The 15,464-nt window shown below is 50.6% G+C and overlaps 1 protein-coding gene and 1 long non-coding RNA gene across 2 annotated transcripts in view; both read right to left on the bottom strand.

Annotated features, from left to right (window-relative positions):
• The window catches only part of LOC140850354 (uncharacterized), a 139,106-nt gene that overhangs the window by 53,371 nt on the left and 70,271 nt on the right, over positions 1-15,464 (bottom strand). The gene's annotated exons all lie outside the window — the stretch shown is intronic.
• Positions 1-15,464, bottom strand: part of LOC118968886 (glutathione S-transferase omega-2-like) — a 63,194-nt gene that overhangs the window by 4,294 nt on the left and 43,436 nt on the right. The window contains exon 2 of the mRNA XM_073240468.1: positions 2,463-2,561. Coding sequence (XP_073096569.1) covers positions 2,463-2,561 — 99 coding nt within the window. The remainder of the gene's footprint in view (positions 1-2,462; positions 2,562-15,464) is intronic.

The following is a 15,464-nucleotide window of genomic DNA, read 5'->3' as shown; positions in this document are numbered from 1 at the left end:
TAAGTGTGTATATCCTTTGCTCAGGTAATTTTCTTAAATTCTAAAGTGGTTCTCAACTAAGAGTGATCTTGTCCCATTCCCCAGGGACACATAACAATGTCTGGAGATATAACGTTTTTGGTTGTGATAACTGGAGGAAGAGGGGATTCAACTACCACCTAATGGGTGGACACCAGGGAAACTGCTAAATATCCAGAAACACTCAGAACAACCTCCCCACCCCCCAACACATAATAAAGCATTATCTGGCCCAAAATGTCAATAGTGAAAGCATTGAAAAACTCTGCCCTAAAGAAATATTTACATTAATTTCTCATTCTGGGTAAAACATCAAGCGATTGTTACTTCAAATAGAGAACATTAGGGCCAACTAGAATTGAGCCAGAGGGAAGAATCTGGGCATACATGCTATATACATCACACAACAGAATTACATAATTTTATATAAAAATCTCTGTATTTCTCTGACATGAATCTGAAACTCTGAAGTTATCCCCTGATGATGGACTCGCTGAGACAAGAGCCGAAACTCTGGAGTAACCCGTTCTCAACCCACTGGCTTTGAGGCCAGCGGCATTACACAGTCCCCATTCCAGGGAAGTTGCTCTACCTTCCAAATCCAGAATGCCCTGCAGGAGCTGGTCTTGCAAAATTCCTTCTGCAAGGATATATACCCATTTCTATGTCAGAACCTTCAAGGCACCTCTTGATAGTGAGGTAGGGCAGAGACATGGAACAAGTATCATGATTAATTTTCCTGCCTATGATGAAAATGCTCAGATATAAGTAGCATAGTAAGAAGAGCAGGGACTCCATCTTAAGGCCAAGATTCCATTTTAAAAACCAGGAGTTAGGAGGTAAGATTCCTAACATATTTTCTGGTAATTGGCCAATAACCTACCCTATCTTAAGGCAGGGCAAGCAGTCCTAAATGATATGTTTCCACTGCTTGAGGTGAACCACTATCTTGGAGAACATGATCGAGAAATTCCTTGTGTTAAATTAAGCTGACAGAATATCTAGAGGACAGACGGGATGGTGACATGATGTCTCTCACCAGAGACAGACATCATGAGACAACAAGTAAAGCCTACCCCTCACCCCACTCCAGCTCTTTGCCCCATTTTTGAAAACCTTAAAAGACAGAATCCTAAGCCTTTAACCGCACCTCCTCTCCGAGGTTGGCCATAATCCCCTTTCTTCAAGTGTGTACTTTGCCCTAAATAAAGACTTCTTGCTGCACTTTGTTTCTGTGGTCTTCCAGTGGTAAATGTCTTTCTTGTATCACTACTTCATTTAATTTTCTAGACTTAAGCACTAGTCTTCTCTCCCTGTCCTACTTCAGACAAGCAGGGAAGGGCTGCTGAGATCTCTGATTTGGGCTCGCAAGTTCCCATCACTGGGTGATCAGGACGGACTGCAGCTGTACAGTCACGCTCTTTAGCAGCCTGCCCCCAGTCTTCTTTCTTTGCCTTTGGGAAGTTCTCAGAAGATAATCTCAGTCCATCCAGTGCTCTGCGGCTCCCCCAAATCCTGGGGTGGTAGGAGCTTAGTTCCCACGCAGTGCAGATTCAAGAGGACCCTGGCTTCAGGAGTGGGCGAGGGATCTGCCCTATGAGAAGCAGGAGTGCAATGAGCTTCCCTTCCTTCCCTCTGCTCTTCCTTGCGCTCTGCTGCCAGCACAGCTGCTGTCATTTGCTGCTAACTCTCACTTTAATAATTACTTCTTAACCGACACTCCTCTGGCCTGCTCGAGAAGTCTTTCTTAGTCAGAGCCGAGACCTCTCCCCCACCTGGGTTGAGGTTTCACCTAGTGCACAGGGAGTGACCTCCCCAGACGCAGCTACCTGACAATAGCAGTCCCTTTTATTTCATTGTTTGTAACTATTTGTTCATTAAAAAAATATTTTTAAGCACTTACTATGTGCCAGGCTCTCTTCTAGACCATGAGTAAAAGAGACAAAAGTCCTTAACCTCAAAACCTTACCATTGGGGGTGGGGTGGTGGTGAGGTGGGGGTGAGTGTAGAGGTGGGGCTGGAGTGTGAGGAAAGTCATCAACAAATAAGAAAATGCTGGAGGTGGAAAGCAAAATGAAGAGAACAGAGCTGATCTAAAGGTGCCTGAGATGTGGGCGGGGGTACCTGCTATGGAGAAGTCAGAGAAGGCCTGGGGCCTCAGCTGTGTCCCTCCTTCACAAGCTTTAAGGGAGGGATGGGGTGGGGAACCCGAACCCACTCACCAGCACCATCATTCAGTTTATGCTGAGTTGTCCTAAAAGTTTAATGCACAGACACAACTCTAAGAAAAAGCTCTCTATCTCGGGAAGGCCTCTAAAGAACACTTTGCTAACCATTTATTGGCTTTGCCTCAGAAGAAAGCAAAAGAGAGCCCTTTGGAATCTGAGCAGGGCGCCCCTAATTTTACACGGCCCCTGTGGGGCATTTGGCCCCCTGCTTCTCACCTGTTGCCTTTGGCCCGGAGGACAAGGCGCGTCCTGTGCAGAACCTCCTGCTGTAGCTGCGGATCAGGCCCTCTGGCACCGGCCCTGCGGGTATGCGTCCTGCGGGGGAGGGGAGAGGGAGGGATGTAGCCCGGTGGCTGGATAGGCTCACCCTCCTCCCGGGACCCCAAGCCTGCTGCGCGCGCTTCGCTTCCCGAAGCCCAGAGACGTATGTCACTTTAGTTTTGCCGGTGGCTTTTGGGCGGAGGAGCCCATCAAGTTGCTCCCCGCCGTGCTGGTAAGGGAGCCGAGGCCGGTCCACCCCCTCCAGAGCCAACATCCCCCAGCCTGGCGGCGCCCCCCACCCACAGGCCGCTGTCCGCAGGGCTCACCTTTCCCCAGGGTCCTGCTTGCATCCTCAGCCACGCCTCCTGAGCTCTGCGCAGCGCCCAGCGCTCACAGCCGCCGCGCAGGGCCCGGAGACAGCGGCGCTCCAGCGCGCCCCTCCTGCCCCAAATTCAATTACTGAGCCACTGAGCTCTGGGGGGCACAGGGAACGTGATCTGAGCCGAGAGCTAGGGTACCTTAACCAAGAGAGGCATCACCCTGGTTATTCGTAAACCTAAAGAGTAGGAAGAGTGGGCAAGAAAACCCCGTCTTTAGTAGAGCATTCGGGGGGTGGTCACCTCCACATCAATAACCCGTTAAGAATGGGCACTTAGAGTCCAGCACGTATTTCAAGGGGGTTTAACGAGAATTGACCAGGGTAATGTTAATATGTTCTTTCCCATTCTAAGCCCTCCCTCCTGTATTTCTAAGACGTCTGTAAAATGAGAAAGGTTTAGTTTTGTTTTCGCTTTTCTTAATAAGGCCACACTTCTACATGATATAGCAGTTAAGAAAAACTTGTCCGTGTTGACCTCTTGCCCTGTCCTGAATTGAGTGCCTCACTTGCCTCACCCTAGTTCTGGCTCTGAAAAACTGGTGATGAAACAAGATACTTAGATGCAAAGACAAATTTGTGAGCTCTCTCCAACCCCCAGCATAAATTTCAGAGAAAACCCTTTCAGTTTCTAAGGTCATATTGCCAACGGCCTAGCAATACAGGAGCTGCTTGGGTAGCATTTCCATCTACGTGAGATAAAGGAGATAGCTGGCCTTTGCTCTGACCCTGATCAGCTGAGGTCCTGAAATTTACCAGGTGGAAAGATAATTTCAGTTTTTTCAGGATTGAGGTGAAAGAGGAACTGCTTGTAAATATATGGATTTTGTAGGATTTCACAGGTAAAGAAGGAAAGAAAAGTATATGTCTCACTCACACTGACTGATTTTCATGGATTACCTTATTTGATTCCCACACTACTCAGTTAGGCAGCTAGTATGATTACTGGTTTACAAATTAGAAAGCAACCATAGAAAAATGAAATTATTTGCCCAGTGACCAGCTACCAGGGATGAAGAACGTAAAAAGTCCACAGCCTGACTCGCCTTAACTGCGAAAGCTGACAACAATGTGGAGAAGAAAGGTTATAAGTCCCAAAAAAGATATATAACACATAATGGCTGCTCAATAGAACTTAGCTGAATCTAAATATCTTCATTAAAATGCCCACTCAGAGAAACTTTACCTCCAGTAATTTCAGGATAGTTTGGACTTGGGCTGCTGAGCCACCTCAACAAGTTCCCAGAAGTGGGTATACAAAACAGAATGATAGTTTATTAATTTGCAAGGAGACTTTGTGAACACAATGCATACTAGAAGATATATGTTCCCTCTGTCCTGGGCAAGCCACATGGGAACCAAAGATGAGAAGGAAGCGAGGTCTAATACCGGGTGCAGTGTTCATTTCTGTGGTACTCTAACCAGTGGACAGGTACTGCCCAAGTAGATGAGTACTCCAGTCACTCTGGCCTGTAGATCTCTTTGGCCAGTGCCTCAGGGGCAGGGTTTCCTTGGTAGCATTTCTCCTTTTCCTCTTTCATAATTTTGTGATTTTTATTTTATTTACTCATTTTGTTTAGTGTTTTATAAGCATTGTCTCCCAGTTACACAGAATTGCATTTGCCTAAGTTGAGTAACTCCTATACAGTCTCAGGATTGGTGGGCCAGGCCACAGGGGTTAATGCTTATGCAAATCAAGAAGATGGTTAGGTGGCCCAGATGGGTCAGCAGGAAGCCAAGCACAGAGCAAGGAAACATGGTCCCTATCTGAGCAAATGCTTGGGAAAGTGGAAGGGCCGTGGCTGACCACTTACTGCAGCCCCAGCGTGCGCATGCTGTGAAGCCGACCTAAGGTCGTGCTTGCTTTGGCTGCCTCAGGCCAGCTGGCAAGGCCAAACGGCCTCTTTGGGCTTTAAGGGCTCCCCTCTTGGGTCATCTCTAGTAAGCCAGTCTCCAGGAGCCCCAGAGCCAAGGAGGTGTGACTCGCATGGGCTTTGGAGTAAGGCATGGGCTTTGGAGCAGGGCTGCATCCTGACTCCCTGCTCAGTAGTTGGATGTTCTCTGTATTTGGGCAAATGTTCTATTCCAAGCCTCAGTTTCATCATTGGCAAAATGGGAATAACCCTTTGTAGGACATGCATAGGTAGTGCTGAGCACCGTGCCTGGCACAGACCCGTAATCCAGGTAGTAGTAGCGTCTCAAGACAACAGTGGTCAATGAAGGATCTATATTCTCTACTGGATTGGGCCCCCAACTTCCCCATCCGTGCCACTGCTCCCTCCTCTAAAGCTTGGGTAAAGGGCAAGGCACTGGGGAGCCAGACTGCCCCAGATGATGAGAAGGAAGGAGTTACCGGTTCTCTTGCGCTTGGTTTGTTCAGAGTGGAGGACAAAGCTGCTTGTCCTGACTTTTTGGCCACCTCTTGGAAAGGGAAAGTCAGGTTTGACGCATGTCATGCACAGGCAGCCAGAGGGGACAGAGAGGAGGGAAGGTTTTCTAGAAGAGGAAGGAGGGTCATTTTGGAGTGCCCGAGAGGTCTGCAGGATCCTCCTCAGCGGTTTGGGGGTCTGTGAATATTTCCTGTAGAACGTGCATCCCCCCTCCATCTGTGTGGCCTACTCTGTGACATCAGTGGAATGCAAGCACCTCACAAGGGACATCACTGTTGCCAAGGCAACCCCTTCACCTCAACGTAGACAGAGAGGAACAAGAAGCACCCTTCACCTCAAGGTAGACAGGGAGGAACCAGAACCACCCTTCACCTCAAGGTAGACAGGGAGGAACAAGAAGCACCCAAACTGTAAGACGCCTACTGAAGGGAAGGTGCACAGGAGGAGTACCACAGGTGTGTCTGGCAGAGAGTGGGCAAGGGAAAGAGGGCAGATGGAGGGTCTTCAGGCCTTGGGGTCGGCCGCAGGGAATACAGTACAGAGCAGTGCAGACAGCTGCAGCCTTGTTTAGTTCTCTGAGCTGCGACCTGGAACAAAGCACAGCTCCTTCCAGGGCCTCTGGCAGCTTCCATGGCTCTGAGCCTCCTTTCTACAGCCTGAATGTGACGGGAGTAGGGGAAGAGCAGTCTGGAGCCGTGACGGGAGATTAGAAAAGGGGCTTTCCCTTTTTCACCCTCACCCCCAAAGGAAAGTGAGACAAGGATGCTCATGTCCTTACTGGATGGGTGGGGAGGTTCAGGGGGTCAAAGAGAGCCTTCATTCTGTAATGAAGCAAGTATTTATCGTGCACCTATGATGTGCAAGGTGCTGTGCTAGCGATCTGGTGGCCTCATGGAGTTGTGAATGCACACCAAGAGAAGGAATGCCTGGAATCCACTGCCCCAAGAGTAGGCGCCAACTGGAAATGGAAGCAGGGTCTCAGAGCAGCTCTAGCAGGCTCCTAGACATCTAGGTGGGTTAAATGAAACCTGCAGGGTCCCTTCCTCCCAGGTAGTTCATGCAGTAATTCGGAGGTGTTTGACATATGCTCGAGGTCTGGGGAGTGGTGGTAGATAGGACAACCAAGGGTGTCAACTGTGTCCTGGAAAATGGAAAACTTGGCTGGAAGCAGAAAGCAAGGAAAGAAAGAGCAAGTCTGGCTTTGATAGCTGATGGGAGACTGAGACTCAGCATCTAATGTCTTTCCTAATTAATCACTGGGTGGAGTGGGGTGGCAAATCCAGTTCAGGGCCTGGCATGAGGGTGATGAGTAAGTGCCTTCTGGTATGATGTGTGTGGTGGGATGGGGGAAACCACAGCTATGCAGGGCCCCTCACCTAAGCAGAGACTGTCCCCAGGAGTGGAACAAGGTGGAGAGGGTCCAGGCAGCTTCCCACCCCCCAGTCCCTACGTGTGCCCTCTTCCCTTCCCCATCCAGGTCCTGTTCACCCACAAATGTCCTTCCCAAGCTCATTCAGGAAACCTTTCCCAAAACTCCATTTCACAGCTCCATTGTGTATGATCACTTACTTTCTACCCTTTATATCTCAGCATTTAATTGGCTGGAACAGAGTAGAGCATATTACTACTACAGTCTATAGGAGGTATTTTAAACAAACTAAGCTTCTCAGCTACTAAGATGTATTGCTGTCCCCTGGGCAGGGCCAGCTGGTGCCCAGCAGATTTCCCACTAAGGGTGGTGTTTACCTGGGTCATGTCTCCTGTCCCAGGGTCTGGCTTTTAGCTGTGCCCACTCAGAGAAACTTTACCTACACTATTTTCCGGATAGTTTGGACTTGGGCTACTGAGCCACCTCAACAAGTTCCCAGAAGTGGGTGTACAAAACAGAACGCTAGTTTATCAATTTGCAAGGAGACTTTGTGAACATCATGCAGACTAGAAGATAAATGTTCCCTGTGTCCTGGGCAAGCCACATGGGAACCAAAGATGAGAAGGCAGCTTATGCTTGGCAAGGCTGGCGCTGGAGCAGAGCAGGAGGAGTCAGGGAGTGAGGTCCAATAGCGGGGGCTGTGCGCATTTCTGTGGTGCTCTCCCCAGTGGACAGGTACCAGCCAGGTAGGCCAGTACCTCAGTCAGTCTGGCTTGTGCATCTCTTTGGCCAGTGTCTCAGGGGCAGGGTTTACTTGGTAGCATTTCTCCTTTTCCTCTTTCATAATTTTGTGATTTTTATTTTATTTACTCATTTTGTTTAGTGTTTTATAAGCATTGTCTCCCAGTTACACAGAATTGCATTTGCCTAAGTTGAGTAACTCCTATACAGTTTCAGGATTGGTGGGCCAGGCCACAGGGGTTAATGCTTATGCAAATCAAGAAGATGGTTAGGTGGCCCAGATGGGTCAGCAGGAAGCCAAGCACAGAGCAAGGAAACATGGTCCCTATCTGAGCAAATGCTTGGGAAAGTGGAAGGGCCGTGGCTGACCACTTACTGCAGCCCCAGCGTGCGCATGCTGTGAAGCCGTCCTAAGGTCGTGCTTGCTTTGGCTGCCTCAGGCCAGCTGGCAAGGCCAAACGGCCTCTTTGGGCTTTAAGGGCTCCCCTCTTGGGTCATCTCTAGTAAGCCAGTCTCCAGGAGCCCCAGAGCCAAGGAGGTGTGACTCGCATGGGCTTTGGAGTAAGGCATGGGCTTTGGAGCAGGGCTGCATCCTGACTCCCTGCTCAGTAGTTGGATGTTCTCTGTATTTGGGCAAATGTTCTATTCCAAGCCTCAGTTTCATCATTGGCAAAATGGGAATAACCCTTTGTAGGACATGCATAGGTAGTGCTGAGCACCGTGCCTGGCACAGACCCGTAATCCAGGTAGTAGTAGCGTCTCAAGACAACAGTGGTCAATGAAGGATCTATATTCTCTACTGGATTGGGCCCCCAACTTCCCCATCCGTGCCACTGCTCCCTCCTCTAAAGCTTGGGTAAAGGGCAAGGCACTGGGGAGCCAGACTGCCCCAGATGATGAGAAGGAAGGAGTTACCGGTTCTCTTGCGCTTGGTTTGTTCAGAGTGGAGGACAAAGCTGCTTGTCCTGACTTTTTGGCCACCTCTTGGAAAGGGAAAGTCAGGTTTGACGCATGTCCTGCACAGGCAGCCAGAGGGGACAGAGAGGAGGGAAGGTTTTCTAGAAGAGGAAGGAGGGTCATTTTGGAGTGCCCGAGAGGTCTGCAGGATCCTCCTCAGCGGTTTGGGGGTCTGTGAATATTTCCTGTAGAACGTGCATCCCCCCTCCATCTGTGTGGCCTACTCTGTGACATCAGTGGAATGCAAGCACCTCACAAGGGACATCACTGTTGCCAAGGCAACCCCTTCACCTCAACGTAGACAGAGAGGAACAAGAAGCACCCTTCACCTCAAGGTAGACAGGGAGGAACCAGAACCACCCTTCACCTCAAGGTAGACAGGGAGGAACAAGAAGCACCCCAACTGTAAGACGCCTACTGAAGGGAAGGTGCACAGGAGGAGTACCACAGGTGTGTCTGGCAGAGAGTGGGCAAGGGAAAGAGGGCAGATGGAGGGTCTTCAGGCCTTGGGGTCGGCCGCAGGGAATACAGTACAGAGCAGTGCAGACAGCTGCAGCCTTGTTTAGTTCTCTGAGCTGCGACCTGGAACAAAGCACAGCTCCTTCCAGGGCCTCTGGCAGCTTCCATGGCTCTGAGCCTCCTTTCTACAGCCTGAATGTGACGGGAGTAGGGGAAGAGCAGTCTGGAGCCGTGACGGGGAGATCAGAAAAGGGGCTTTCCCTTTTTCACCCTCACCCCCAAAGGAAAGTGAGACAAGGATGCTCATGTCCTTACTGGATGGGTGGGGAGGTTCAGGGGGTCAAAGAGAGCCTTCATTCTGTAATGAAGCAAGTATTTATCGTGCACCTATGATGTGCAAGGTGCTGTGCTAGCGATCTGGTGGCCTCATGGAGTTGTGAATGCACACCAAGAGAAGGAATGCCTGGAATCCACTGCCCCAAGAGTAGGCGCCAACTGGAAATGGAAGCAGGGTCTCAGAGCAGCTCTAGCAGGCTCCTAGACATCTAGGTGGGTTAAATGAAACCTGCAGGGTCCCTTCCTCCCAGGTAGTTCATGCAGTAATTCGGAGGTGTTTGACATATGCTCGAGGTCTGGGGAGTGGTGGTAGATAGGACAACCAAGGGTGTCAACTGTGTCCTGGAAAATGGAAAACTTGGCTGGAAGCAGAAAGCAAGGAAAGAAAGAGCAAGTCTGGCTTTGATAGCTGATGGGAGACTGAGACTCAGCATCTAATGTCTTTCCTAATTAATCACTGGGTGGAGTGGGGTGGCAAATCCAGTTCAGGGCCTGGCATGAGGGTGATGAGTAAGTGCCTTCTGGTATGATGTGTGTGGTGGGATGGGGGAAACCACAGCTATGCAGGGCCCCTCACCTAAGCAGAGACTGTCCCCAGGAGTGGAACAAGGTGGAGAGGGTCCAGGCAGCTTCCCACCCCCCAGTCCCTACGTGTGCCCTCTTCCCTTCCCCATCCAGGTCCTGTTCACCCACAAATGTCCTTCCCAAGCTCATTCAGGAAACCTTTCCCAAAACTCCATTTCACAGCTCCATTGTGTATGATCACTTACTTTCTACCCTTTATATCTCAGCATTTAATTGGCTGGAACAGAGTAGAGCATATTACTACTACAGTCTATAGGAGGTATTTTAAACAAACTAAGCTTCTCAGCTACTAAGATGTATTGCTGTCCCCTGGGCAGGGCCAGCTGGTGCCCAGCAGATTTCCCACTAAGGGTGGTGTTTACCTGGGTCATGTCTCCTGTCCCAGGGTCTGGCTTTTAGCTGTGCCCACTCAGAGAAACTTTACCTACACTATTTTCCGGATAGTTTGGACTTGGGCTACTGAGCCACCTCAACAAGTTCCCAGAAGTGGGTGTACAAAACAGAACGCTAGTTTATCAATTTGCAAGGAGACTTTGTGAACATCATGCAGACTAGAAGATAAATGTTCCCTGTGTCCTGGGCAAGCCACATGGGAACCAAAGATGAGAAGGCAGCTTATGCTTGGCAAGGCTGGCGCTGGAGCAGAGCAGGAGGAGTCAGGGAGTGAGGTCCAATAGCGGGGGCTGTGCGCATTTCTGTGGTGCTCTCCCCAGTGGACAGGTACCAGCCAGGTAGGCCAGTACCTCAGTCAGTCTGGCTTGTGCATCTCTTTGGCCAGTGTCTCAGGGGCAGGGTTTACTTGGTAGCATTTCTCCTTTTCCTCTTTCATAATTTTGTGATTTTTATTTTATTTACTCATTTTGTTTAGTGTTTTATAAGCATTGTCTCCCAGTTACACAGAATTGCATTTGCCTAAGTTGAGTAACTCCTATACAGTTTCAGGATTGGTGGGCCAGGCCACAGGGGTTAATGCTTATGCAAATCAAGAAGATGGTTAGGTGGCCCAGATGGGTCAGCAGGAAGCCAAGCACAGAGCAAGGAAACATGGTCCCTATCTGAGCAAATGCTTGGGAAAGTGGAAGGGCCGTGGCTGACCACTTACTGCAGCCCCAGCGTGCGCATGCTGTGAAGCCGTCCTAAGGTCGTGCTTGCTTTGGCTGCCTCAGGCCAGCTGGCAAGGCCAAACGGCCTCTTTGGGCTTTAAGGGCTCCCCTCTTGGGTCATCTCTAGTAAGCCAGTCTCCAGGAGCCCCAGAGCCAAGGAGGTGTGACTCGCATGGGCTTTGGAGTAAGGCATGGGCTTTGGAGCAGGGCTGCATCCTGACTCCCTGCTCAGTAGTTGGATGTTCTCTGTATTTGGGCAAATGTTCTATTCCAAGCCTCAGTTTCATCATTGGCAAAATGGGAATAACCCTTTGTAGGACATGCATAGGTAGTGCTGAGCACCGTGCCTGGCACAGACCCGTAATCCAGGTAGTAGTAGCGTCTCAAGACAACAGTGGTCAATGAAGGATCTATATTCTCTACTGGATTGGGCCCCCAACTTCCCCATCCGTGCCACTGCTCCCTCCTCTAAAGCTTGGGTAAAGGGCAAGGCACTGGGGAGCCAGACTGCCCCAGATGATGAGAAGGAAGGAGTTACCGGTTCTCTTGCGCTTGGTTTGTTCAGAGTGGAGGACAAAGCTGCTTGTCCTGACTTTTTGGCCACCTCTTGGAAAGGGAAAGTCAGGTTTGACGCATGTCCTGCACAGGCAGCCAGAGGGGACAGAGAGGAGGGAAGGTTTTCTAGAAGAGGAAGGAGGGTCATTTTGGAGTGCCCGAGAGGTCTGCAGGATCCTCCTCAGCGGTTTGGGGGTCTGTGAATATTTCCTGTAGAACGTGCATCCCCCCTCCATCTGTGTGGCCTACTCTGTGACATCAGTGGAATGCAAGCACCTCACAAGGGACATCACTGTTGCCAAGGCAACCCCTTCACCTCAACGTAGACAGAGAGGAACAAGAAGCACCCTTCACCTCAAGGTAGACAGGGAGGAACCAGAACCACCCTTCACCTCAAGGTAGACAGGGAGGAACAAGAAGCACCCCAACTGTAAGACGCCTACTGAAGGGAAGGTGCACAGGAGGAGTACCACAGGTGTGTCTGGCAGAGAGTGGGCAAGGGAAAGAGGGCAGATGGAGGGTCTTCAGGCCTTGGGGTCGGCCGCAGGGAATACAGTACAGAGCAGTGCAGACAGCTGCAGCCTTGTTTAGTTCTCTGAGCTGCGACCTGGAACAAAGCACAGCTCCTTCCAGGGCCTCTGGCAGCTTCCATGGCTCTGAGCCTCCTTTCTACAGCCTGAATGTGACGGGAGTAGGGGAAGAGCAGTCTGGAGCCGTGACGGGGAGATCAGAAAAGGGGCTTTCCCTTTTTCACCCTCACCCCCAAAGGAAAGTGAGACAAGGATGCTCATGTCCTTACTGGATGGGTGGGGAGGTTCAGGGGGTCAAAGAGAGCCTTCATTCTGTAATGAAGCAAGTATTTATCGTGCACCTATGATGTGCAAGGTGCTGTGCTAGCGATCTGGTGGCCTCATGGAGTTGTGAATGCACACCAAGAGAAGGAATGCCTGGAATCCACTGCCCCAAGAGTAGGCGCCAACTGGAAATGGAAGCAGGGTCTCAGAGCAGCTCTAGCAGGCTCCTAGACATCTAGGTGGGTTAAATGAAACCTGCAGGGTCCCTTCCTCCCAGGTAGTTCATGCAGTAATTCGGAGGTGTTTGACATATGCTCGAGGTCTGGGGAGTGGTGGTAGATAGGACAACCAAGGGTGTCAACTGTGTCCTGGAAAATGGAAAACTTGGCTGGAAGCAGAAAGCAAGGAAAGAAAGAGCAAGTCTGGCTTTGATAGCTGATGGGAGACTGAGACTCAGCATCTAATGTCTTTCCTAATTAATCACTGGGTGGAGTGGGGTGGCAAATCCAGTTCAGGGCCTGGCATGAGGGTGATGAGTAAGTGCCTTCTGGTATGATGTGTGTGGTGGGATGGGGGAAACCACAGCTATGCAGGGCCCCTCACCTAAGCAGAGACTGTCCCCAGGAGTGGAACAAGGTGGAGAGGGTCCAGGCAGCTTCCCACCCCCCAGTCCCTACGTGTGCCCTCTTCCCTTCCCCATCCAGGTCCTGTTCACCCACAAATGTCCTTCCCAAGCTCATTCAGGAAACCTTTCCCAAAACTCCATTTCACAGCTCCATTGTGTATGATCACTTACTTTCTACCCTTTATATCTCAGCATTTAATTGGCTGGAACAGAGTAGAGCATATTACTACTACAGTCTATAGGAGGTATTTTAAACAAACTAAGCTTCTCAGCTACTAAGATGTATTGCTGTCCCCTGGGCAGGGCCAGCTGGTGCCCAGCAGATTTCCCACTAAGGGTGGTGTTTACCTGGGTCATGTCTCCTGTCCCAGGGTCTGGCTTTTAGCTGTGCCCACTCAGAGAAACTTTACCTACACTATTTTCCGGATAGTTTGGACTTGGGCTACTGAGCCACCTCAACAAGTTCCCAGAAGTGGGTGTACAAAACAGAACGCTAGTTTATCAATTTGCAAGGAGACTTTGTGAACATCATGCAGACTAGAAGATAAATGTTCCCTGTGTCCTGGGCAAGCCACATGGGAACCAAAGATGAGAAGGCAGCTTATGCTTGGCAAGGCTGGCGCTGGAGCAGAGCAGGAGGAGTCAGGGAGTGAGGTCCAATAGCGGGGGCTGTGCGCATTTCTGTGGTGCTCTCCCCAGTGGACAGGTACCAGCCAGGTAGGCCAGTACCTCAGTCAGTCTGGCTTGTGCATCTCTTTGGCCAGTGTCTCAGGGGCAGGGTTTACTTGGTAGCATTTCTCCTTTTCCTCTTTCATAATTTTGTGATTTTTATTTTATTTACTCATTTTGTTTAGTGTTTTATAAGCATTGTCTCCCAGTTACACAGAATTGCATTTGCCTAAGTTGAGTAACTCCTATACAGTTTCAGGATTGGTGGGCCAGGCCACAGGGGTTAATGCTTATGCAAATCAAGAAGATGGTTAGGTGGCCCAGATGGGTCAGCAGGAAGCCAAGCACAGAGCAAGGAAACATGGTCCCTATCTGAGCAAATGCTTGGGAAAGTGGAAGGGCCGTGGCTGACCACTTACTGCAGCCCCAGCGTGCGCATGCTGTGAAGCCGTCCTAAGGTCGTGCTTGCTTTGGCTGCCTCAGGCCAGCTGGCAAGGCCAAACGGCCTCTTTGGGCTTTAAGGGCTCCCCTCTTGGGTCATCTCTAGTAAGCCAGTCTCCAGGAGCCCCAGAGCCAAGGAGGTGTGACTCGCATGGGCTTTGGAGTAAGGCATGGGCTTTGGAGCAGGGCTGCATCCTGACTCCCTGCTCAGTAGTTGGATGTTCTCTGTATTTGGGCAAATGTTCTATTCCAAGCCTCAGTTTCATCATTGGCAAAATGGGAATAACCCTTTGTAGGACATGCATAGGTAGTGCTGAGCACCGTGCCTGGCACAGACCCGTAATCCAGGTAGTAGTAGCGTCTCAAGACAACAGTGGTCAATGAAGGATCTATATTCTCTACTGGATTGGGCCCCCAACTTCCCCATCCGTGCCACTGCTCCCTCCTCTAAAGCTTGGGTAAAGGGCAAGGCACTGGGGAGCCAGACTGCCCCAGATGATGAGAAGGAAGGAGTTACCGGTTCTCTTGCGCTTGGTTTGTTCAGAGTGGAGGACAAAGCTGCTTGTCCTGACTTTTTGGCCACCTCTTGGAAAGGGAAAGTCAGGTTTGACGCATGTCCTGCACAGGCAGCCAGAGGGGACAGAGAGGAGGGAAGGTTTTCTAGAAGAGGAAGGAGGGTCATTTTGGAGTGCCCGAGAGGTCTGCAGGATCCTCCTCAGCGGTTTGGGGGTCTGTGAATATTTCCTGTAGAACGTGCATCCCCCCTCCATCTGTGTGGCCTACTCTGTGACATCAGTGGAATGCAAGCACCTCACAAGGGACATCACTGTTGCCAAGGCAACCCCTTCACCTCAACGTAGACAGAGAGGAACAAGAAGCACCCTTCACCTCAAGGTAGACAGGGAGGAACCAGAACCACCCTTCACCTCAAGGTAGACAGGGAGGAACAAGAAGCACCCCAACTGTAAGACGCCTACTGAAGGGAAGGTGCACAGGAGGAGTACCACAGGTGTGTCTGGCAGAGAGTGGGCAAGGGAAAGAGGGCAGATGGAGGGTCTTCAGGCCTTGGGGTCGGCCGCAGGGAATACAGTACAGAGCAGTGCAGACAGCTGCAGCCTTGTTTAGTTCTCTGAGCTGCGACCTGGAACAAAGCACAGCTCCTTCCAGGGCCTCTGGCAGCTTCCATGGCTCTGAGCCTCCTTTCTACAGCCTGAATGTGACGGGAGTAGGGGAAGAGCAGTCTGGAGCCGTGACGGGGAGATCAGAAAAGGGGCTTTCCCTTTTTCACCCTCACCCCCAAAGGAAAGTGAGACAAGGATGCTCATGTCCTTACTGGATGGGTGGGGAGGTTCAGGGGGTCAAAGAGAGCCTTCATTCTGTAATGAAGCAAGTATTTATCGTGCACCTATGATGTGCAAGGTGCTGTGCTAGCGATCTGGTGGCCTCATGGAGTTGTGAATGCACACCAAGAGAAGGAATGCCTGGAATCCACTGCCCCAAGAGTAGGCGCCAACTGGAAATGGAAGCAGGGTCTCAGAGCAGCTCTAGCAGGCTCCT

This window comes from Manis javanica, chromosome 7 (genome assembly GCF_040802235.1).
Source record: "Manis javanica isolate MJ-LG chromosome 7, MJ_LKY, whole genome shotgun sequence".
Taxonomy (NCBI): domain Eukaryota; kingdom Metazoa; phylum Chordata; class Mammalia; order Pholidota; family Manidae; genus Manis; species Manis javanica.
This window is presented reverse-complemented; position numbering and strand designations above follow the sequence as displayed.